This window comes from Balaenoptera musculus, chromosome 6 (genome assembly GCF_009873245.2).
Source record: "Balaenoptera musculus isolate JJ_BM4_2016_0621 chromosome 6, mBalMus1.pri.v3, whole genome shotgun sequence".
In the NCBI taxonomy this organism is placed as follows: Eukaryota; Metazoa; Chordata; class Mammalia; order Artiodactyla; family Balaenopteridae; genus Balaenoptera; species Balaenoptera musculus.
The window spans coordinates 67108108-67132364 of record NC_045790.1 but is presented as its reverse complement, the minus strand read 5'-3'; the positions used below and the strand labels follow the sequence as shown (position 1 = coordinate 67132364).

At 38.9% G+C, this 24257-nt stretch overlaps 2 protein-coding genes across 6 annotated transcripts in view; both read right to left on the bottom strand.

The window, feature by feature from the left end:
* SMC5 (structural maintenance of chromosomes 5) overlaps window positions 1-9586 on the bottom strand; it is a 104319-nt gene extending 94733 nt beyond the window's left edge. For all 3 annotated transcript variants that reach the window (XR_005020235.1, XM_036854757.1, XM_036854758.1), the window contains exons 1-2: window positions 9313-9586; window positions 4439-4580 (exon numbers count right to left, since the gene is read on the bottom strand). Coding sequence is in view for 2 of the 3 variants with exons in the window: in XM_036854757.1 (XP_036710652.1) it covers window positions 4439-4580; window positions 9313-9512 (342 nt within the window). In the remaining variant the exon portion in view is untranslated. The remainder of the gene's footprint in view (window positions 1-4438; window positions 4581-9312) is intronic.
* Window positions 9587-20198: 10612 nt separating this feature from the next.
* The window catches only part of MAMDC2 (MAM domain containing 2), a 175593-nt gene continuing 171534 nt past the window's right edge, over window positions 20199-24257 (bottom strand). For all 3 annotated transcript variants that reach the window (XM_036856677.1, XM_036856676.1, XM_036856678.1), the window contains 2 exons: window positions 21335-21419; window positions 20199-21195 (listed from right to left, as the gene is read on the bottom strand). In XM_036856677.1, the coding sequence (XP_036712572.1) occupies window positions 21131-21195; window positions 21335-21419 (150 nt within the window). In that variant the 3' untranslated portion in view covers window positions 20199-21130. The remainder of the gene's footprint in view (window positions 21196-21334; window positions 21420-24257) is intronic.

The following is a 24257-nucleotide window of genomic DNA, read 5'->3' as shown; positions in this document are numbered from 1 at the left end:
AGACACTCATATAATCTGTGAATGACAGTTTTCTTTCTTTCCAACATGTATCTTTTCTGTTCTACCTAGAGCTGCCAGTACAATGTTCAATAGTAATGGTAGTAGGTAACCTTGACTTGCTCCTGAACTTGCTGTACATTTTCAGAGATATCTTTTGTGAAATTAATAAAGGTCCCTTCTATTCCTAGTTTGCTAAGAGCTTTTAATCATACATTACTGTGGAATTTAACTGAATGCTTTTTCTCTGTCTACTAAGATGACCATGGAGTTCTTCTCCTTTAAAATGTGGTTGATTGGGCTTCCCTGGTGGCGCAGTGGTTGGGAGTCTGCCTGCCAATGCAGGGGACGCGGGTTCGAGCCCTGGTCTGGGAAGATCCCACGTGCTGCGGAGCAGCTGGGCCCGTGGGCCACAACTGCTGAGCCTGCGCGTCTGGAGCCTGTGCCCCGCAACGGGAGGCCGCGATAGTGAGAGGCCCGCGCACCGCGATGAAGAGTGGCCCCCGCTCGCCGCAACTGGAGAGAGCCCTCGCGCAGAGACGAAGACCCAACACAGCCTTAAATAAATAAATAAATGGATAAATTTATTAAAAAAAAAAATGTGGTTGATTATTAGGAAAAAATTAACATAGCACAACTCTCACTCCTTGAATAAATTCAATTTGGTCATGATATGTTATGTATTATTAAATTCAAAATGCTAAAGTTTCTTTTTTGTGTGTGATTTTTGCTTCTAGATTCATGAGCGAGACGGGCTTGTAATTTTTTCATTCTATCCTTGATTGATTTGGGTACCTAGGGTCACATTCTCTGTGTAAAACAGAAACTTACTGCTATTAGGACTAATCCACAATTGTCTTTGTCTTTCTCTCTGAGAAAAAATTTACCAGCTTATTTATCTTTTCTACTTAGTCAGCTTTGATAATTTAAGTAGTTGTAGAAACATGTATAGTTACAACTTTTAAAAAATTTAAACTTGAGTGGCATAATGATTCTCATAATATTCTTTTTTTTTTTTTTTTTTTTAAAGATTGATTGATTGATTGATTGCTATGTTGGGTCTTCGTTTCTGTGCTAGGGCTTTCTCTAGTTACGGCAAGCGGGGGCCACCCTTCATCGCGGTGCGCGGGCCTCTCACTATCGTGGCCTCTCTTGTTGCGGAGCACAGGCTCCAGACGCGCAGGCTCAGTAGTTGTGGCTCACAGGCCTAGTTGCTCCGCGGCATGTGGGATCTTCCCAGACCAGGGCTTGAACCCGTGTCCCCTGCATTGGCAGGCAGATTCTCAACCACTGCGCCACCAGGGAAGCCATCTCATAATATTCTTATATAATCTTTCAAACCTCTGCTGCATTCTTGTAATGCCCTTGTGGTAGTCATCAGGGCAGTTTGTGAATATTCTGATTCTCCTTTCAAGCAAAGGACTGCACTTGCTCTTTCTCTCTGATCCAAGTTATGGCTTCATGACATGCTTTGTCCAATGAAATATGAGCTGAACATATATATTTACTATTGAAAAATATTCACGTATAAGTGGACCTGCGCAGTTCAAACCTGCATTCTCCAAGGGTAAACTGTATATACTGAAATGAAGATTCTATAAGGCTAAAGTACCTAAGTGGCCACAAAGGGCCTACACTGGATAAGCAGCAAGAATTAACCTTTTGCGTATTTAAACCACTTAAATTTGGGGGTTTTCTGGATCACAATATAACATATCTTAACTATTACTTTTTGCCATTCCTTATATTTTTTTCTTCCTTTCTCTCCCTGTCCCCAGAAGTTACTGATTTAAATAGTATTTTTGAAAAGTTTAGTTTTGTGGTTCCTACTGAATCATTGTTTATTAATTTCTGCTCTTACTTTTCAGTTTCTATTAAAATTTCTTCTTTGACCTGTGTATAATATAGAAGTACATGTTTCATTCTGAACAAATGGGAAAATTTTAGTTATCTTCTTTATTATTTCTATCTTAATAGCACTGTGGTCAGAGAACATAGTCTATGTGGTAGCAATTCTTTGAAATTTTTGATATTGCTTTATGGCTCAGTTTATGGTTAATTTTAAGAAATATTCCATTTTTGCTTAAAAAGAATGCGTGCTCTACCAATTGTTGAGTGCAGTGTTTACAACATGTCCATCAGTTCAATCTAACTGTTGTTCATACCTTCTATACTCTTATTAATTTTTTATCTGATTGGATCTATTGATTATCACTAGCTCTTCCACTATAATTCTGGAGCTGTTAACTTGTCTTTAAGAACTCTGTGATTGTGCTTATATATTTTGTAACTAGATAATGTGAATTTAAGTTGGGAGGTGAATTATCTTCCTGCTGAACTGAAACTTTCATCAATATTTAATGACCATCTTTATCTCTAAAAGTTCTTTTTTCCTTTACATTCTATTTTGCCTGGTATAAGTTCAGCTACACCTACTTTCTTTTGTATAATATTTGCCTGGTATGTATTTTTTCATCCTTTTACTTTCAATTTCTCCGTAGTTTTTTATTTTAGATATGCTTATTGTCAACAAAACAGAACTGAACTTTGTTTTATTTATCTACTCTGACTTTCTCATTTAACAAGAATGTAGAGCATTTATTATTATTGTGAATGTATTTCCACTATCTTTTTTATGTTTTTTAATAATATCCTTTTCTATATTTCTCTTTCTTTTCTCTTCCTCCTCCTTTCTTGAGACTCCTTCTGGGTTGTTTGGGCAGTGGTTATTTTTTCTCTACTTCTCTCTTCCTACTTTAACCTTTCTTGTTTGGAGGTTATATATTTCAATTTTTTTACTGGCTTACCCTAGAAATTTTAACATGCATATTTAGCTTAATAAACTCTGAAGCTAACCAATTATCTTAACTTCCTCCCAACAATACAAATTCAAAGAATACTTCAACTGTGATCACTTCCTTCCTGTTGTCCAGGAAGGACAACATTTAGTACAATCTTCTTTGATTTAAAAACTTGACAAATGAGACATTAGTATTATTTTACACAGTTTACTTCCCTACATGTTTACCATTTTTTTGCTCACCATTTCTTCTTACCTCTCAGACTTCCTTCTGGTATCATTTTCCTTCTTCCTAAATTATATACTTTCAAAGTTTCTTTATGAGCATCTCAAACTGTTCTTTTCTTTCCCCCTCTGTTCCCATTCTGAGACCATATTACTACTATGTTTGGTATTCTGGAATTTACTACCATGTGTCTATTTGTGTATTTCTTTCATTTACCCTGTCTGGGATATATTAGGTATCTTGAATCTGAGGATTCAAGTTTTTCAACATTTCTGGAAAATTCTTAGTCATTCTTTCTTGAATATTGCCTCTTCCTTAGTCCATTAACTATCAGGTCACAATCTTTATTTCATACTTTTTTCTCACTTTATCTCTATATTGCATTTTTAGAAAAACTGTCAAGTATTTTGGTTCACAAATTCTCAAATATGTCTGCTTTGTTGTTTTACCTGTCCATCAAGTTTCTCTCCCATGTACTGTTATTTCTTTATGTTCTATTTGATTCAAATTTACCTGATCTTTTTTGTTACTTATTCCTTTATTATACTTGCAACCTTCTTTCAGTTCCTTAAATAAATTAAGTATTCCTAGTTTACATTCTGTATCTACAAGTTTTGTAGGTCTGATTGTATAGTCTGTTGTTTTTGTTAGCTCTCATTTTTGGTGATTCATTTCCTCCTATGCTTTGTCATTTTTTTTAAGGTATGGATTCATGAATTTCTTAGAGCTTTATGTTGAGGACTGTATTGAAGGTATTTTCCCTCAGAGGATTTGCATTTGCTTCTGCCAGAAGAGAGATGTTACTAACTGGGACCACTTTAAACTAAAATTACAATGTATGTGTTATGACTTGTTTGGAAGATTTTCTTTTTTTATCTACTGTATTCACAGCTAACAATGAGATAAGTAACCTCACTGTCCCACTTTGTGATTTTTTTTTTCTTCTGCTACATGAAGTGCTTGGCTTCTAGTTTTATCTACTAACCCTTCTGCACCTTCAGGACCCCCAATCCTATGCAACCAATTCAAAGCCAGGCTTTAGGGTGCAAGGTAAAGCAAATACCCCTGGGTAAACAACGCCAGAGCTTGCAGAAATCTTTAGATCCAAACTACTTTGTTTGTGCCCTTTGTAAACTTACTTCGCCTTTCCACAAGCCCAGCAATACATTTAAAAAGATAGATTTTACACTATTTCTAAGGTTGCAGGTGTTACATACTTGGAGAATTCTCTAGGTATATAGTGCACACTACTTCTGGAAATGGAAATCTCCCCACAGTGTCCCTGCCAACTTCATTATTTATATTCAAGCACAACACATTTGCTATACTCAAGGAACGGAGATATAGAAATTGATTTGTGACTAAAAGCAATTCATGGCTTTGAATTCTGTTAAAACGTACATACGTTAACTCACCTTATCTGCCCGTCCCATGAAAGCAGGTTTGCCTGCTAATCCAAGGCAAATGGCACACACGATGCTGGACTTCCCTGTTCCATTGGCTCCAATAATCATATTCAAGTGGGGCCCAGGAGATACTTCACAGATATCATATGTTCTAAATTATAAAGAGGTGACATTACTAAGCAGAGATAAGAAGTGAAGAATATTTTCTTACCAAAGCACATTTTCTTCCTTTACCCTTATCATTATCTACAGGCTTCCTCAAATTCTTTTAAAAACCACCTAACCTTACAAATTTAATGTAAGGTTAATTTATAGGTTGTTAATAAACTAGAGGGAAAAAAATCTGTCAGTGGGAGAAATGAAAAAGTGATAATGTATATCTAAAATAAGAACATTCATGGGAAAATAAGACTTCATGTGCTTTTTTTCAAATATTAAGTCTGCTGAATAAAGCAAAGTTTGATACTATTTACTCTTTAATAATTACAATACATGAGAGAGTACATCAAAGTTACTACACAAATAAGATAATTTTTATCCAAATTATATGTAAGTGAAGCCATGGCTCATACTAAATCTGTGGATTTTACATTTACATTTCTCTTGAATTAAAATGCTTACTAGCAACTTCTCATAGTCAACCAAATTATTTTTATTCTAATTAGAAAACTGAAGATATATCAAGCCAATAGTTTAATTTTTATTATTACTTAAAAAAATAACATCCAATTCCTTTAATATGCTGCCATTCACCAAAGGATCTATTTTTAGTACAAATTCAAGTAAATTTTATTCCTATGGGAGGAAACAAGAGTGCATCATCACCAAGCACTTCTGTAACATTCCCTCATACTAGAAAGCAGCATGCTGTCCTGCACTCTACATGCAACAGTAGCACGTAACCCGTATTAGTACTCAGGGACAGCTACGGCAAAATGTGAAGCGGACTCTGACTCACATATCCTTCTACCTTGTCTTTGAGTACTCTGAATTGGAACCCATAAATAATGTCCTGTTCCCACAGGGTTCCAGTTAGCTGCCAACTAATTCCCCAAGAGTAAAAAAAAAACCTTAGCCTGCTACTAACCTGCTAAGTATTTAAATAATTTAACCAAGCACACTTTAACTTTAATACTCAAACAAATTAACAATTCTGAAATGCCAGGTGGTAATAAAATAAATACAGGTGGTAAAGAGAGGTATTTTCTGGCAGGTTTCCAACCCCACATCTCTGTACAGAACCTATCTATCTTTTCAGAAGCTTTATTCTAGTAACAGCTGAGTTTTAAAGCAACCCTTTACAAAGGCTAAAATAAAACTAGTTTGGGAATTTCAGACATCTGGAAAAGTATCTGACTTGGAACTTCTTAATCCCAACACATGAAGCCCCATTCTATTAATACTGGAATTTCCTGCTGTGAAATCTCTGTGTGACTGTCTTACTAAAACAGTGATGCAACGGGTATTTAAGCAAACAATAAATACAACAGGAAAAAGCATGAGAACTTCTGGCCTATACTATACACACAAATATTATAAACAGGAAAAATTGCCAAAAACAAAATAAAGCCTCTGCATTTTAAGAAACCTTTCTAATATGTTTACTGGGAATTCCCTTTTTGTGAGTTCCCTTTGCTCTGAGCTCGCTCTGAAACAGCTAATGTCAGAGGCCCACCCTCTTCTCAGTCTACATACTTTGCCTAGTACCTCATGTATTCTCCATGGCCTCAGGTAGCATCTACATGCTTAAAGTCAGTCCAGATGACCTATATAGATGGAATTCCCACCTCAAGAACTCTATTTGGATAGAGTCACCTCAAACTTAACACATTCAAAATTAAACCCACCATCTTTCCCATCTAAAACCACTCTTATAGTCTCTTAGTGAAGGATATCATCATTCATCCCACTGCCCAAGTCAGAAACCTAGGCATTAGTTTTGCATCATCTTTGATTCTTACCATCTCCTTCACCTCTATCCGCACTACCCACCCACCCATCATCCAATCAATCACCAAATCATGTTGGTAGACAAGCAAATCTGAAATAACTTGTTTTAAAGAAAAAGAAGGACTTCCCTGGTGGCGCAGTGGTTAAGAATCCGCCTGCCAATGCAGGCGGGACATGGGTTTGAGCCCTGGTCTGGGAAGATCTCACATGCCGTGGAGCAACGAAGCCTGTGAACCACAACTACCGAGCCTGCGCTCTAGGGCCCGCGAGCCACAACTACTGAGCCCATGTGCCACGCTACTGAAGCCCACACTCCTAGAGCCCGTGCTCCGTAACAAAGACAGGCCACCACAATGAGAAGCATGTGCACTGCAACGAAGAGTAGCCCCCGCTCGCTGCAACTAAAGAAAGCTCGCACGCAGCAACGAAGACCAAACACAGCCAGATGTTCATACATACATACATACATACATAAAGTTTAAAAAAAAAGAAAAAAAAATAGGACCCTTCATAACTTAGCTCTAGCTCATCGTTTTCTACTTTCTATCTCCTTCCCCTATTCTCTAATAAGACCTCTAAATTCTAACTATAATGAATTTCTTTCAGTTTCTTGACTATCTTATGCTTCCTTCTCCAAGCCTTTGCACATGCTATTCCTTCTGCCTAGGAATCTCTCCCCCCACTCTCGATCCCATTCGACTTGGTTAACTACCAGGAATCCTTCCCTTGGCTACCCTCTTCCAGGCCATTTCGGTTCTCTAAGCCTACTCTTCCTACTTCATTCCTAAAACTCAAAGTCCTCTCATTGTAAAAATAAACAAAACCTCCCCTAGTTCTGCACTTTCCAGCTACCTTTTCTTTCTCCTCTTCACATCCAAGCTTTACTTCCTCACACTCATTCATTCTTCTATGACTGCAAAGTTTTCTGCTTCCACTACTTCAAAGTGTCAAAGACTTCCTAACTGCTAAATGCAGCAGGTTCTTTTCTGTCCTGTTATCTGACTTCAATGTAGCAGATGATATTTTTGAAGCGCTCTTTTTCCTTGGCTTCTTTGATAATACTCTCCCACGGTTCTCCTCTTACTTCCCTGAACAGTTCCTTCTTAGTCTGTGAGTTCTTCTGCTCGCCCTTAAATGTTGGCATTCCTTCAGGACACTGTACTCAGCCTTCTATTCCTATTTATATTCCCTTTTGGGCAATCTCAACCATTTCTGCAATTTCAACAATCACCTATATGCATGATTCTCAAGTCTCTCACCTCTCACATTTTCCTGTAAGCTCCAAACCCTTAAAACTACTGACTATAAAAGATCTTTAAGATGTCCCACAGGAAACTTCAATTCACAGGATCCAAAAGGTATTTATTATTATCCTCCCCAAATTGCTCCTTCTTCTGCATAGCACTATATATGACCAATTAGCCAAGGCAGAGACTTGAGAAAAATGCTCCATTCCTCCCTTACCCTCATGCCTCACAATTAATCTGCAGCCAAATCCTGTCAAGTCTCTTCTTTCTGATCCTACTTCCCACTGCTAGGTTCAAACCCTAATCATCTCTGCCTTCGTATTGTAAAAGCCTTCTTGCCTCCAATCTTGCACCCTTTCTAAATCATCCTTCGCACTGCTTCCAAAGTAATATAAATCACATGTCATGCCCTGCTTAAAATGCATCCTGGCTGCCTACAGGATAAAGTTGGAATTCCTCAGCAAAGGAAACACAGACCCTCAACATCTGTCTACATCTTCAGTATCTACTCTGTCCACATGCTAGCTCACATCCTATGTCCTAGCCATACTAAAATACTGGAAATTTCCCAAATATAGCAAACTGTTTCAGGCAGTTCCTTGCTCTTCCCTTCTTTTAAGACTTTCATAACCCCCAGTACAAAGCCCTTCTCACAACTGTGGACGAAATTAATCATTTCATCCTTTGTGCCCGCACGGCATCATGATGCATATACATTATTATGGCAGGTACTTCATTTAATTATATTTATCTTTCCTGATGTGGATTCAAACAGCAATTCAGCTACTTATTAGCTGTGTAAACGTCGGCAAATTAACCTGTCTAAGCTTATCAATGGAGGTGATATAAAGAGTTGTTATGAGGAATGAATGAGGGCACTGTGTAAATAAAGCACCTACTTCTATACCTGGCACATGACAGATGCTTGGGAAAAAAAAAATGTCCCTACTGTTACTGCAATTCTGTTTTCCCTACACCACTCTGTGCAAGCTTTAAAAAAAAAAACCAAAAAACAAAACAGACCTTGATCAAACGAACAGCAAGGTACTAAACGGATACACGGTATTTGTGTTGGAACATATTTACTCAATTCTGAAGTATTATGGTTAGTTGTCTGAAGGGTAAGAAAGGAACCAGGGAAGAAAGCCAGATTTCAAGGAGTCAAGGGTCTGTTGGGAGGCGCAACAACCGAGAGTAAGGCTCAATGTTCCTGTATATTTCAACCTCCATCCAGAACAACCTTCACCATCTTTGTCCACCTGGCAACTGCCTACTCCTCACGTATCTGCCGCAGCATCACTGCCGCTCTGATTTAACTGTTGCAACCTCTAAGTTCCCAGAACGCATAGTTTTGTGAATTACAGATTATGTCCTACTTCTCTAGGCCGTGACTCCCAGCGGGCGAAGATCTAATTCCTACTACTTCCACGGCCCGCCATATGACGCCTTCAAACAACGTTGGCATTAAGAATTTAAAAACCGCAACACACACCTACCGCATCAACACACACGTCGATCTCCACGGCCCACAAGTAAATATCCTCACGGCAATCCCGGCAAGAATTTATTGTCAGACGCACAAGCCAAGCACACATCCACCCACCCGCCCCCGCACGCACTCAGCCCGCGGCCCAGTGTGCGGGCCCGCTCGCCTCCTCCGCCGCGGCACGGCCTCCGGCCACTCACAGGAAGTTCTCCATCGCGATGCGGACGATAGAGCCTTCCACGAAAGGCCCGGACGACTGCAGCGGCAGTGGCGGCGGCGGCGCCGCCGGTGGGGCCGAACTCTTTTTCTTGTTCGGGACTTCCGACGAGGGCTCTCTCGAGAAAGCTCTCTTGGGGGCCAGGGGACTTGGGGTGGACGTTTTCCTGCTCGGTGTCGCCATCCTGGCTGCCTCTCTTCCTGGCTGTGGCTTCCGTTCCCACAGACCTGCAGCTCCAACGCTCCGGCGCCCCACTCCCGCGCGAAGTGAGCGGCGCGCGACTCCCTCGCGAGCCCGCCCCGCGCCTGCGCAGTCCAGCCCCGTAGCGTCAGCGGGCATACGCCGCCCCTCCCACTGCCCTGTGCAGGGCCTAACTTGAGCCGGCGAGAACGCGGGGGTGGGGCTTGGGAACTCGCGGGAAGCGGTTACGGGATTTTCTGCTCTGTATTTTCAGAGGTTTTGTTTGTTTGTTTTCAACTCAGAAAAAGATGTCAGTTGCATTTAGTATTTTGAAAGCCTTTTCAGCGCTCCCAGGAAACAGATCCGCGAGGGGACGGAGGGCGGCGTTTGCGGTGGCACCTGCGTGGGCCGGGGTCCCGAGTGCGCCGGGACTCGCCGGTTTGGAGTCCGGCGAGTCTTCTTACCTTGCTTTCAATCAGGTCCCCGAGTCCAAAAAAAAAAAAAACACAAAAGAAAAAAAAAAGACTTTCAAATGGCTCTATGCCTGCTTCTCCCCTAAAACATCACGCGAGGGTCTCCTGCGCTCTCCAACAGATGGAAACAGTACACCGCAAAGGTTTTCCTCACTGACTCTCCACCCCCTCGCTCCCTAATTCTCTATTAAGACTTCCTCCCCTGAGGTTTCTAGAAATCCCCGCTGGCGTCATTGAGAGGGTGTTTCCACTTAAACCTACTCACATTCATCTAGTTAACTCCCTTACTGAAGATGAGGTTCCCTGAGGCCTAAGTAGGTCTTCACTCACTCAACTAATAATGTGTAATCTACGAGAGGCTGGGCTGCGGCAGTAAGTGATCCAGTCAATGCTGCATGCCTCAGAGCTTACGTTCTGGTGTGTGAGACAGGAACAGAACAAGATAACCTACATATGATCAGGATAATTTCAGGCGGTGATAGGTCCCAGGAAGAAAAAACAGAATGGATGTGATGGAGAGGCAGGAAAGGCCTGTCAGAGGAAGTGCTATTTAAGCTAAACCCTGAAGGAGAAGAAGCCAGGTGCAGGTGTGGAAATGAGAAAGGAGCATTCCAGGCAAGGACAGAGACTCTGAGGTGGGAACCAGTGGAATGACGAACAAAGGGAAGGCAGCGTGGTTGCAGTGAAGTGAGCAAGGTTGCTTAGGGGAGCCTTGCCCATCGTGCATTTTATTTTAAAAGCAGTGGGAAGCCATTGGATGGTTTTAAGCAGGAGAGGGACGTGATCTGATTAAAGTTTTTAAGTGAGCACTCTGCTGATTCGACGGGGTCAAGCATGGGAGTGGGGAGGCCATTGAGAAAGCTATTGCAGTAGAACCCTGATTCCTGACTCCTGGACAAATGCTCCTTTCCCAGGCTCCTGCTTCTTCCTCTCACACAACTGAAATCTGCGCTCTCTAAAAGAAAAGTAAAAAGAAAGTAGAATAAAAGAAAAAGAAAGTAGAAATGTTTAAAAAAAAAAAAGTGAACTTGTTATTAGAAAATTTTTAAAGTTTAATGCAAATTAAAATAAAGTAGAATACCTTTATAACTGTTCGAAAGGCAGGAAATAATAAAAAAATAGTGTTTAGGAGGGCACTATACTGTCATTTGCTACATTACTAGTACAAATTTTTTGAAAAGTGACTTGGTACCCTGCTTCAAGAGCCTTAGAAGAGTCAAATTCTTTGAAGAAATGATTACATTTAGGGAAACCTATCCTAATGGAAAAATAATGTAGGTGTAATGGGAGTTGAGAGCAAGGAACATATCTAATCATTTTATATCATCATTAGTTCTTTAGTGAACTACTCAAATTGTGCTCATAAACTTGAAAGTTGGGAAAGAGCCCCTGAACTTGTGATGACCCCACGAATGCACACACATTATGAGTTCTTGTCTAGACAGTCAGCCAGTCATACTCTACCATCATCCTTTGAAAAGGAAAATGTTACTGGGTTTCACAAACGCAATTTGTGTTAAATGCAGAAATTTGGGGAACACAGAGAAAAACATACACAAAGGGGAAAATTACTCATAATTCCTTTACCCAGACTAATAATTGTTAAGATTTTGGTGTATGTTTTGACATCTTTTTTCCTTGTATATGTATGTTATGGCCCTTTTGTTAAAAAAAAATAGGATTATACTGCACAAATTATATATACTGTTATTTAACCCCCCTTTTCTCACTTATTATTATCTTTCTATGCCATTAAATATTTTTCTGTAACACAGTTTTAAGTAACTATATAGTATAGTGTAGTATATAGTATTCCATCAAACAGATTTAAATACTCCTCTTTTGTTGGACTCTATGACTGGAAGTTAGCACGAACCAGAGAGACACTGGCAGGTTATACTAGCTCAGTGCTTCCTAATATTCTTTAACAATTTCATACACCCATAAAGGTATACACATTTATTTATTAACCAGCCACGTCTGGTTTCTTTAATTCCACTGGTGAAAACTGTCTTGAAAGGGGTTGTGTTAAAGAGGCAGAAGGAGGTCTTTGGAAATAGAATATCAATTAACCAGAATCTGATGCTAATAAATGAGTGAGTGAGCCAAAACAGTTAATCTTACACATCCATGATTTAAAGTCCAGTCGTCAGCTCAATTCATCGTGCCATCCTTGCTAGGTAATAGACGTGGCAAGGCAACTGTATTTAACTTTTTATTGACCAAGGAATAAGTGACCATCGAGTCATCAGCTCAATTCATCGTGCCATCCTTGCTAGGTAATAGATGTGGCAAGTCAACTGTATTTAACTTTTTATTGACCAAGGAATAAGTGACCAGGGGCCGTTTTAAGTGATGACCTTCCAATTCTGCAGAAACTTTAAAACTGACACAAACAAAAACCTGGCAGACAGGGGCAGGGTCAAGGATTATAAGTATATTTCACCTCACCATTAGAATATCATATTCTATGTTCTCTTTCTTGGCTTCACTCCAAGCTTTGGATAATGATACTGCAATAGCAAGAAGGTGGGGGCACGATGCATGGAATGGGACGCCGCTGAGGCCATCTCTGACTGAGACAGCTTTCTCTTCCAGTTGTAACAAGAACCCTCACAGGTTAACAGGAATACTCTCCTCTGGTTTATATACCAAGTGAGAGGGAATATTCCTTTTGCTTTTGGTAAATTCATAAAGTAGAAAAGTGAACCCTCATGGCTTGAAAGGGAGGGAAGAAGTCAGAGGCTAAAACCTAAGTCCTTGACTCCCAGGAACAACCCTCCCCCCGCTCCCCGCTCCCAGCACACACGCACACACACATGCACACACATATATACACACTTTCTCATCAACCTAGTTAAGGAACTGATGGGAAAGATCTAGGCAGGGATGAGGGTTTCTGAAGAGAATGAGCACCCTTCCCACAGGGAAGTGAAACCCCATGAAACAAGTTCTGCTAGAGGTAAGAATACCTTATCTCTACAGTTCTTAATTTTTAAAAATTTGTTTCTAACATCATACAAAAGTTGAAAACAATCAAAATATCTGCTTCTTCTTGGTGTAGCAATATTAGTATTGGAATTGGTTGTAATAATAGCTATCGTATTAGTAGTAATAGCTAATACTAACAGCATTTACCATATACCATATACCAGCTGCTGCTCTAAGCACTCTTTCATAACTCATTTTTATATTCTGGATCAATGTCTCAACAAATTTGTCTCTTTCTCAAATTTCCATTTATTGGATACAAAAACCAACTGAAAGATTAAAAAAATCATTAGGAATTAATATTAGGTTTCAGGTGTTGTTTGTGATGTGTCATGATAGAAAGCCTAGAGCTAAACTGGCCTTCCTTCATTTCTTTGGAGGATATAAATTGGGAAAACAATATTAAACCACTCCAGAAGGAATTTACGCTCAACTTCAAGTCTTTGTTGAATGAATTGATGGTCCTCCTTGCCCAGGCTGGGTTGGGAGCCTCTAGGGGGGAGAGCAAGCATTTCCCCTAACACCCTGTTACTTCCTAAAGGAAAGAAAGTTGGTAATTGTCAGCATGGTGCTAAATCTGTTGAAATCAGCTTCATAAATTATAAAATGAGTCCTTTGGTATCAGGAACCGAGAGTGACATTTCATCCCAATATCTCCACAAGCTGGGGTGCTGAACTCTCCCATAACTTGTTAGTTTTAAGTTCAATTATATTTCAAAAACAATAAACTCATAGAGAAAAAAATTCAAATTTGTGGTTACCAGAGGCAGGGGGTGGGGAGAGGGGGAATTGGATGAAGGTGATCAAAAGGTACAAACTTCTGGTTATAAGATAAATAAGTAGTAGGGATATAATGTACAACATGATAAATATAATTAACACTGCTGTGTGTTATATATGAAAGTTTTTAAGAGTGAGTCGAGTTCTCATCACAAGGAAAAAATTTTTTTTCTTTCTTTTATAGTTTGTATTTATATGAGATGGTGGATGTTCACTACACTTTTTGTGGTCATCATTTCACCATGTATGTAAGTCAGATCATTGTGCTATACACCTTAAACTTATACAGTGCTGTATGTCAATTATATCTCAATAAAACTGGAAGGAAAAAAAGAAATTAACCCTGAACAATTTGGCATGATTTCATTGTCTTTTTTTAATCTATTTAAAAAAATTACATATGAAACATTTGAACAGATTCTTCTCTTAAAAATTAGAACAATACAGATAAAATTAGTATGCACTTGACATTTTTTTCTTCAATCTTGTTGCTGTACTCCTTATCCCTCAGAGTTAACTACTCTTATACACTAGTTCAGTGTGTAATGTAATGCCTTTTAAGGCCATTTCAATATTTTTTTAAGTTTTTAAAATTATTTATTTATTTTTGGCTGTGTTGGGTCTTCGTTTCTGTGCGAGGGCTTTCTCCAGTTGCGGCGAGCGGGGGCCACTCTTCATCGCGGTGCGCGGGCCTCTCACTATCGCGGCCTCTCTTGTTGCGGAGCACAGGCTCCAGACGCGCAGACTCAGTAGCTGTGTCTCACGGGCCTAGTTGCTCCGCGGCATGTGGGATCTTCCCAGACCAGGGCACGAACCCGTGTCCCCTGCATTGGCAGGCAGATTCTCAACCACTGCGCCACCAAGGAAGCCTGCCATTTCAATATTTACATGCATTTTATCTACAGAAAATATGTAATAATATTTTGAGTGTGAATGCATTATGAAAATGTATTATATAAACACACAATGTAGTACATGCATACATATGTAAATGTATTAACATAAAAATATGGTAAGAATAGTTATGCAACGGCTTTTTTGTTTAAAAAATATATTCCTGTGATATATCCATGTTGACAGATATAAATCTGGCTCCCTTTTAACTGCTGTAGAGTTTTTGTATGAATATATCACACTTCATCCATTACTCTACTGATTTGAAATGTAGATTGCTTCCAGTTTTTCATTTTTACAAACATTGCTTCAGGGAACATCCTCAGACATGTCTTTATGTATGTGTACTAGCATTTCTCTAGGACAGATACCAAAAATTAGAATTGCTAGACCATACACCACACTAACTACTTTCCTTCTGTTTCTTGGAATTGTTGCTTGTGGCCAATTTCTTAGTCACTGTGATTATTTGAAAATTATGTCTAGACAAAATTTCTCTTTTTCCCCCTCTCTCTAGCATTGGCTTTGACTCAATGATCTCTCTCTCTCTCTGTCTCACACACACACACACACATACACACCCCTCTCCTCTACATGGTGCCCTCTCTCTCTCCCACCAGGTCCAGGTTCTGTGGGGCCTGAAGCTTATATAAATTTTGAAGCCCTCTCTGAAAAAGTACCAAATTACACATACAAAATGAGGAGAGTGATCATTTCTTCAGCATGAGAAAATAAACCACAGCCTCAGCACCACTGACCATTGACATGCTGGGTACAGTTCTTTGCTGGCGGGAGAGGAGGCAGCTGTCCTGTGCATTGCAGGATGGTCAGCAGTATCCTCGGCCTCTACCCACTAGATGCCAGTAACACCTCCCCGGTTTTGATAACCAAAAATGTCTCCAGACATTGGCAAATGTCCTGTGAGGGATAAAATTGCCCCCAGTTGAGAACCACTGCTCTAATCCTACCCACTCTTTCAGAGAATAGAAAAAGAAGGAAGATTTTTCATTCAGCTCATCTTATGAGTCTAACCTTGTCTAAATCCCCTAATTTCTAAGGAAATTGAAGAAAATTTTCTGTCATTCTTTCTCATGAACATATTTGCACATATGTAGCAACGTTCAAAAAAGTAAATGTCATTACTTAATTGGGTTTACTACAGGAATTCAAGGGTGATTAAATATTAGCAAGTCAAATCAATTAATATGATTCTTCATATTGAAAGATTTCAGGAGAAAGATTGAAGCAGGAAAAAAAGTATTCTCAACACACATTCATGGTTAAAATTTCTAGAAAACTGTGAGTAGAAGAAAACTTCATTTAACCAATAAAAGGCAACACCAGAAACCTTCAGCAAACTCATATTTAATGATGAAATGTTTAGAAATGTTCTCAGGTTCTGGAACAAGTCAAGGATGATACTATCACTGCTTCTATTTAGCACTATATTGGATGTCTTAGCCTGCCAGATAAGAAAATAAAGCAGATAGAGGAGTTGAAAAGGAAAAATGAAAACAGGCCTTTTTAAGAGATCTGACCTAATAGCAAAAGAAAATTGTGGTAGGCAGAAAAATGGCTCCCCAAAAATGCCCACATCCTAATCTCTGGAATTTGTGAATATATTACCTTCCATGGCAAAAGGGAATTTGCAGATGTGATTAAATTAAAGATCTTGAAATGGGGTGATCATCATGGACCATCCAGGTAGGCCCAATATAATCACAAAGGTCCTTATAAGAGGGAGGCAAGAGGGTCAGAGATGTTAGAGTGATGGCACAGCTGGATGGGGGCCATGAAGTCTTGGGTATCTAATTATGCTGTTTGTTGGCAGCTGATTTGTGCTTCTTGCGGACTGTTTCACTAAATGTTTTGTGCTTTTGGGTTGTGAGTCCTTCCGTGAAGTTTTATACATGGGAAACTTGTACAGCCTGGGTTGAATGCATGGCCTTCCAAAGAAGCTTTATATTTGTTTTTACCAGGTGCCCCAGGTGGCCAGTGACATATTTTTAAGTTAAATTTTTAGTGTGTGGATTCCCAGACCATGAAATTTTGATGGACCAAAGAGAATCTTTATATCCTTCGTGATTTTTGGAATCCACATACATATTTGTACTAAACTAAATGTCTTTATTGAGAATTTGTTTATTTAGTTCAGCAATATTTGTTGAGTATGCTAGGCAGAGTGGGTACATAATTGAATATGCAACCATTCTTGAGGAGATGGACGTAAAAGCAAGAATTTAGGTTTAGCATGATAAATCTTGCAAGGGGTATGAATACAGGTAAGCAGCAAAGAAGAACCATTAACAATGGCTGGAGTGGGAAGGGCAAACTGGGCATTGCCCAGGTGCTGGTTAAAATGAGCCTTGTATTGCGAGTAATAAAAAAAAAAAAGATGATAAAATGACAAAATCATATGGTTGCTTTATCCTTAAGATGGCACTATAAACTCACAATTCCTTTGTAGAGAAAGGATACGTAAAAATAACTGTGATTTATCCAAAAATTTCACTCAACCCTTATAATATAAACTAGAAAGGCTTTTGTGTGTCAGACACTAAGGGCTTGTATGTATTATTTTCATTTAATCTTTACAGCACCCTTAAGAAGTAGAGACAAGTATTTGCCCCATTTTGCAGATTAGTAATAGGAGTCAGAGATGGTGTGACTTGCTTTCAGTCACAAAGCCTATAAGTGGCAAAGCCAGGATTTAAACTGAGACAGCCTGAATCTGGAAACCGTGCACTTAATCACTATGTTTCCCCTCTTTATAGTAATCTACGTGTTGAAAATGCCACAATATTAGAATGACCAGTACAAAAACCCTCCCCCCACCTCCACCGGCCCCCGTTCTGGTTAAATCACACAGGAAAACAAGTCCCTTGCATGAGAAGAAGTCAAAGAACCCATGCCTTAGCCCCCAGAGAGTGACAGAAGACATCGGGCACCCGGAACACTGTGTTAGTGCTGGTTCTCACCGCTCTGCCCAGACTGCGGTCGGAGGCTTGTCCTGCCCTCCCTTGTCAGATGCCCCTCCTAAGCCCTCCTTGGGCATCTGGTCTCATCGAACTTAGCGCTCTGATTGTGCTGACAGGTTTACATCTCTATTTTCCTCACTAACATGTAATCTCCATGCTTAGTATAATGCCTGGAGCATACATTTCTCAACAAATCTTTGCTAAACATTTTCTTCTTCCACATTAAGCCAGACCTTGCATCAGAGTCACTATTTTCCCAGTAGCCTCTCCTTTGCACCCTTCTATACATAATCTCCAACCCAGACAGCAAATTATAGGAGAAAAGGCAATTTGTGTGAAAAAGTAGTTTCCATCTGAAGGACCTGTGTGTTTAGGTGAGAATTGGAATAAATGCTAACCCTGGGTTTAAATGGTTAAGCAGTATTTATTAGCTGGTATGCCTTCCCCTGGGGCATTTCTAAACCTGAGAAAACTATACTGTGCTTACCGTTCTTGCATATTTTCATCCAGGTGAAGTACAGTTAAAATGAAGGCCAAGGCAACCTGGAAAAGGAAGAGAAGCATCCAATCAGCGAATCCTGCAAAAGGGAAATGAGGAAGGGAGGGTAAGTTCATCTGCTCACCTTCCACTTCCTCTCTTCTCTTCTATGAACTTCAGGTTGTTTCTCAGCAACAATTGGTAATAGTTACCTCCTTCCTTTTTGCCCTAAGTCAATAATTAGCCCCCAACCCCTACTCCCCACCCCACTTCCCAAAGCTAGTGCTCCAAGTAGTATCTCTGGTTTGGCAACCTTCAGAGCAATTTTGGTAGCCAATAAATCCTCTTGAGTGAGGGAAACTTGGAACCTTTGGTATTGGGGATGGAGTTGGTAGGAGAGCTAGGAGGTTCAGGAGACAGTCTTGTGAGGATTAGAACACAGGTTTGGCAGTGTTGAGTAAAAATTCAAACGAGTCGATTGTAAAGATCTAATTGGCTTTATTGAACAATTCATGAATTGGGCAGCAGCCCATCTAGCAAGTGGAGAAGAGCTCCAAGGAGTTGTATAAAGTGGAAGGCTTTTATAGACAGGAGGGGAAAGGGAAAAGGAGAGAGTGGATTACTTCATCTTCCTGTGAGGGATGGGAAGGGCCTATGTGGCTGATTACCTCATTGGTGCTGACCAGAAAATTCCAGACTGACCTGTTAAGACTACAATCCTAGGGGAGGTTATAACTGCAGTTAGGTTACCTACTAAGTCTTGGTTTGCTGATGTGGGGCTTAGCACGAGTGACTCTGTTTTGGGTCTGTTGTTTCTTTTTTTCAAGAACAGTGAAGCAGACCAAGGTACAAAGCCAAGCCCTACACTAGCTGCTGAACTTGGACAGATTTAGTTTTCCTACTTACAAAATGGAAATATCACTAGCTCTACCTCACGGATTGTTGTAGGATTAAATGAGCAAATACATGTAAAGGTCTTTGAACAATGTCTGAAAATAATAAGTATTCAATAAATGTTAGCAATGATTATTACCATGGACTTATGTAATCTGTAAGCAAGGAGTCTGGTGAATGACTTCATTCCTTCACCACATATTATAAATCCCTTATTATGCACTACATACTGTGTTAGGTCCTGACACAATCTTCAGTTCTTTATTCAGCAAATATAACTAAGCTCTGGACAGGAATAATGCTTTGAAGAAATTATAATGTCTAATATGCTGATGAATTAGTCAACATCTTGAAATCTTCCTTCCCCAGTGTTTCAACTCTGTTTAGGGATGTCCCCCCATAGGTAATTAATCATCATAAATAGAAAGGATTTGAGTTACAAAATTTTGCTTTACTATAAAAGTTTATTTTATTTTCTCCATGAACTTCAGGATGTTTATTTTGTATAATGGAGTATTTTTTGTTTTCTAAGTAATGTGGCATTTGAGGAGCTATAATGCTTTTTACAGCTTAATTTACGGGTTTTGACATTCTTGAGTGGGAAAACCTCCCAAATCCATGAGCACAGTGGATTTTTGGCCACACAAAGCAATTAAGAGGTTTGGGCTTTAGGGTCAGAGAGACCTGACTGTTAAATTTCTCCACTTAACAGTGGTAAAATCTTAAGTAATTTTTTCACTCTTCTGCACCTTGGCTTCCTTATCTATAAAAAGGGATAATAATATATCCTCTTTGGGGGATGTTTGGTGGGTTAAATTCATTCATTCATTCATTCAAGTATTTATTTGTTGAATACCTACTATATACCGAGACATTCTTCTGGGTACTGAAACTGCAATAGTAAATAAAACAAGAAAGAGTTGTTGTCTTCACAGAGTTTACATTCTAATAAGATAAAATTTGGGAGAAAATTGAGATTATGTGAAATAAAACACTCCTTAAAAATTAATTATTGCATCCATGTTTGCAATGCTTATGTCACAAATAAAAAGGCTTAAGAAGCATTTAAGTGTGGCAGAGTAGAGATTCAAATTAGAATTGGCAGTTATACAGTGAAGATATTCTGATAAAGAAAAATAATGTTGAAAAAAGTTAATTGCTAGTGAAGAGATTTTCAAATTATTTTTTATTAGGTAATCGTAATTTCACAACAGCTGTTTGGGTATACAAATATGTATATACAATTTTCTAAACATGTAAATAAAAGGCAGTAGTCTAGTATATCTGCTTGAATTCATATTACTCAAAATATTACCAAAACATTTATTTAAAAAATCAGTAAAATTGTTTAACACGTTATTAAAATCTGAGGGTATGTGTACATAAACATTTTTAAGCTTGCTTTACAAAAAAAGAGTGCAATTTCTATCCAAGTGTTCAGAGTGACTTTCAAAAGTAGTTTAAAGGGGGAAAAAAGAAGGTAGCATTGCCTTGTAATACAGCATTAATTAATACTGACTTATACCTTGGGACATTCATGAAAGATCCTTTGTTATCACATATGGTAAAAACATTTAAAAATTAATACTCTATTTCTATGAATAAAACATAGAAAATAAGACTTTATTTTCTTAGATTAACTTGTTACTGTGAAAAGCTGCATTCATTCTGCAGATATTACTGACACCTCACATTATTACTTCAAAAATATTTATGATACTTGAACTTCAAAAGGAAACCCACAAGACCTATTCTCCTCCCAGTACATTCACTGAATGCAGATTTAAGTGAGCACATCTCATTTTGATTGTGCCCTTTATTTGCATACTTTAAAATGACTACAATATAGTACATTTGTATTTTTAACTGGTACCAAAATTAAGATGAATGATCTAGGCAAAACCAGCAGCCTGTACTTCTAGTAACAGTTGTCATATGCAAAAAAAAAAAAAAAAAAAAAAGCCCTGAGTCAGTATTTTTTTGCAAAAGTAATGAAAAAGAGTGCTCTGAAGTCATCTTATAACTTATGAAACGGTTAAGACTGTCCAGTATTCATTTGTTTTTTGTTTTTTTTTTTCATTTTGATTGAAGAGAGGTATGGCTTTGTTTAGTTAATCCGATTCAGATCATTCCTTAATACTCAATTTCATTTAAATCCTCAGAATATCCTGATGATTGCTGAGTTATAGCTTCCATTTCTGTCAGGAAAGACAAATAGACAATAATAGTTTTCTCTATTTTTATTGCAGAAAATACTTAATTTGCATTCTTATGATTTGAGACTATTGCAAAATCCCTTTTCAGTCAAACTTATATAATTTGTAAAAATATTGTTACCCGCACAGGATCCTGCTTGAAATTTAACATCATCAATGGCAATATCACTTCTTATTGACACTCCCCGAATGGCTTCAACAATTATCTGAAAAATAATGAAGTTTGAATTTAGAAATAGAGTCATCCTGATAAAACAATGCTGGTCAAGGGCAAATCCAGGCTGTATGGGTCTGGAAACCTAGATTGTTCTCAGGGGCCCCCTTTCAGGAAAAGAATACAAAATCACCAATTCAAATTTAGGTACAAAAGGGAATATTTATTTGAAATTTAAAGAAATTCACAAAAATTACTAGAGCCTTGGAGTTTCAATTTCCTTTCTTCTGAGACCTTTTAAGGCAATTTCCCAGAAATGCCCACCTAGAAATGCCTCCTGGGGGGCTTCCCTGGTGGCGCAGTGGTTGAGAATCTGCCTGCTAATGCAGGGGACACGGGTTCGAGCCCTGGTCTGGGAAGATCCCACATGCCGCGGAGCAACTAGGCCCGTGAGCCACAACTACTGAGCCTGCGCGTCTGGAGCCTGTGCTCCGCAACAAGAGAGGCCGCCATAGTGAGAGGCCTGCGCACCGCGATGAAGAGTGGCCCCCGCTTGCTGCAACTAGAGAAAGCCCTCGCACAGAAATGAAAACCAAACACAGACAAAAAAAAAAAAAAAACCAACAACAACAACAAAAAATTACTTTAAAAAAATGTCTCCTGGTGGTGACCTGGTTTCCCTCCCCACCTAGAATATTCTACCCCCGGTACTCACAGGGCCTATGAGAGTGAGGGGCCCAGAGCCTAATCTTCCTTAGGCTCTCCCTAAATCTACCTTCGTACTAGTACTAGGTGGGAGAATTAAAATGACGGATGAGACCCAAGTATGAACAGCAACGTATAATAATTAAATTTACCAAAAAGACAATGGGTCACTTATCATGTTAAATACCATAACATCCAAGACACAGCCCAAGAAAAAGAGGAAACCAGTTTCATGACTTTAGATCCTAGAAGAAAATAACTGATCAAATATTCAGGTTCTAAGGAAAATAGATCATATTACCAGCTCTAAGGCTGCTCTGATAATGGTTAATAAACCACCGAATACTCCAGGGAGGCTTGTAGGTAATGAAAATCGTCCAGAAGACACATTTGCTCTACTCATTTTATGAGCAAATTACTCCCCATTGGACTAGTTTATGATTTAAACTAAATCAAAGACTATAAAGTGGATAATTAATAAGCATATGAAACTATCTTGAAATTAATGACTCAAAGAAGCTTTAACAATGGAAATGTTGCAAAATAACATTAATAGAAATTCTAAAGATATCACCCTAAACAAGAATCCAAATAAATGGCAAAAAGAGGAAAAAATGTCCTAGCACATCTAGATAGGAGGATATATGAGTGTAGTTAATGTGTTTTGGTTTTCTGGAAAACAGTAAAATCTGTTTTTTGACCTCTACCTCTGCAATGGAAGCATAATAGGAAAATCACCTGATGGAATTATATCCTGAATTGTCTTCGGTTGGGCCAAACACTTGATTTCATACAATCCTCTCCTTTGAATTTCCTTCATATTTGAGTGATCACCATTTTATAGCATTATGATTGCCCCTTTGTATTATTCCCCTATTTGTATCTGTAGAAATTCTATTAAATAATTGTGGTTATTTTAGAATTAGATAAAAATATTATTTTTTCTTTCAGTTTAAATATATTATTTTTTTCAAATGGTTACTAAGTCATTAGCACATAAATACTTATTGTTGGGACTCCACTACTTGATAAATGGAACATTAGCTATCTTTTGGTCTAGGGTCACCAGGAAAAAAATTACTGAGATTAAGGGTACCATGAATAAGAAAATTTGAAGACCTGGTCTTAGCTCAGTACCCAGCACATAATAATTCCTACTAAATGTTAGGCAGTATAATGAACAATATGAATGATATAAATATTTCATTGAGCTGAGAATTTGTCTAACACTCTCTTTCAATGGTATCAAAATATAAGAAATCAGGGAGGAAAACACCTGAGAGCAGAGGAGGAAAGGTAAGCAAGGAATCCAAAGGAAATAAAATCATTTTGTGTTTGTGATCAATGGCGAGTCAGGTTCTGCTTAGCACTTTAATAAATCCCTTAGGAAAGGACATGATTGAAATTTTGCCACTTAATGCATTTTTTTCTACAAAGAAAAAATTCTGATGACTGGAATATCATCCAGAGGCCACCCAGGTATTTCCCCTATAGGATAAATGTCAAATGACAGCAGTACTACAGCATTCTAAAAATCACCTACACCTGCCCACCACCACTGACAATGTACACATTTACTTCTCTAGTTCTGTGCATTTTCCTGATCTCCAGTCTCGTAGCCTATTTTTTACATGACACACCCACTTGGATGTCTGATAGACATTAAAAGCTTTGCGCATCAAAAACCAAACCAGACCAAACCAACTGTTAATTTCCCTCCTGCACATACCGCCCTCACTCCTCCAGATCTGCTCCACCTAAGGTCCTCCTCATCTCAACAAAGAGCGACTCCACTCTAGCAGTTGCTCAGGTCAAAAACTTTGGAGTCATCTTGACTCTTTCTCTCAAAACCCACATTCCACACGGAAGGAAGTCCTGTGGGCTTCTGATGACAACTCACCTCTGCTGCACAGCCCAACCCACCACTCCTACTCCTCCTGCAGGAGCCCCCAGAGTCTACTCCACTGCAGCCTACGTCCATGTAGTACCCAGAGTGATTGTTTTAAAATATAAATCAGACCGTATTACCTTAAAGCCATCTGATGGTTTCTCATTGCTTTTGGAATAAATTTCAAACTCTACCATGTCACCCAAGGCCTTACATGAGTATTCCCTGATACTTCTTTGACCTCATTACCTGATCAGCTTGACTTATTCTTTTTCATAGCACTTATTAACACCTGAT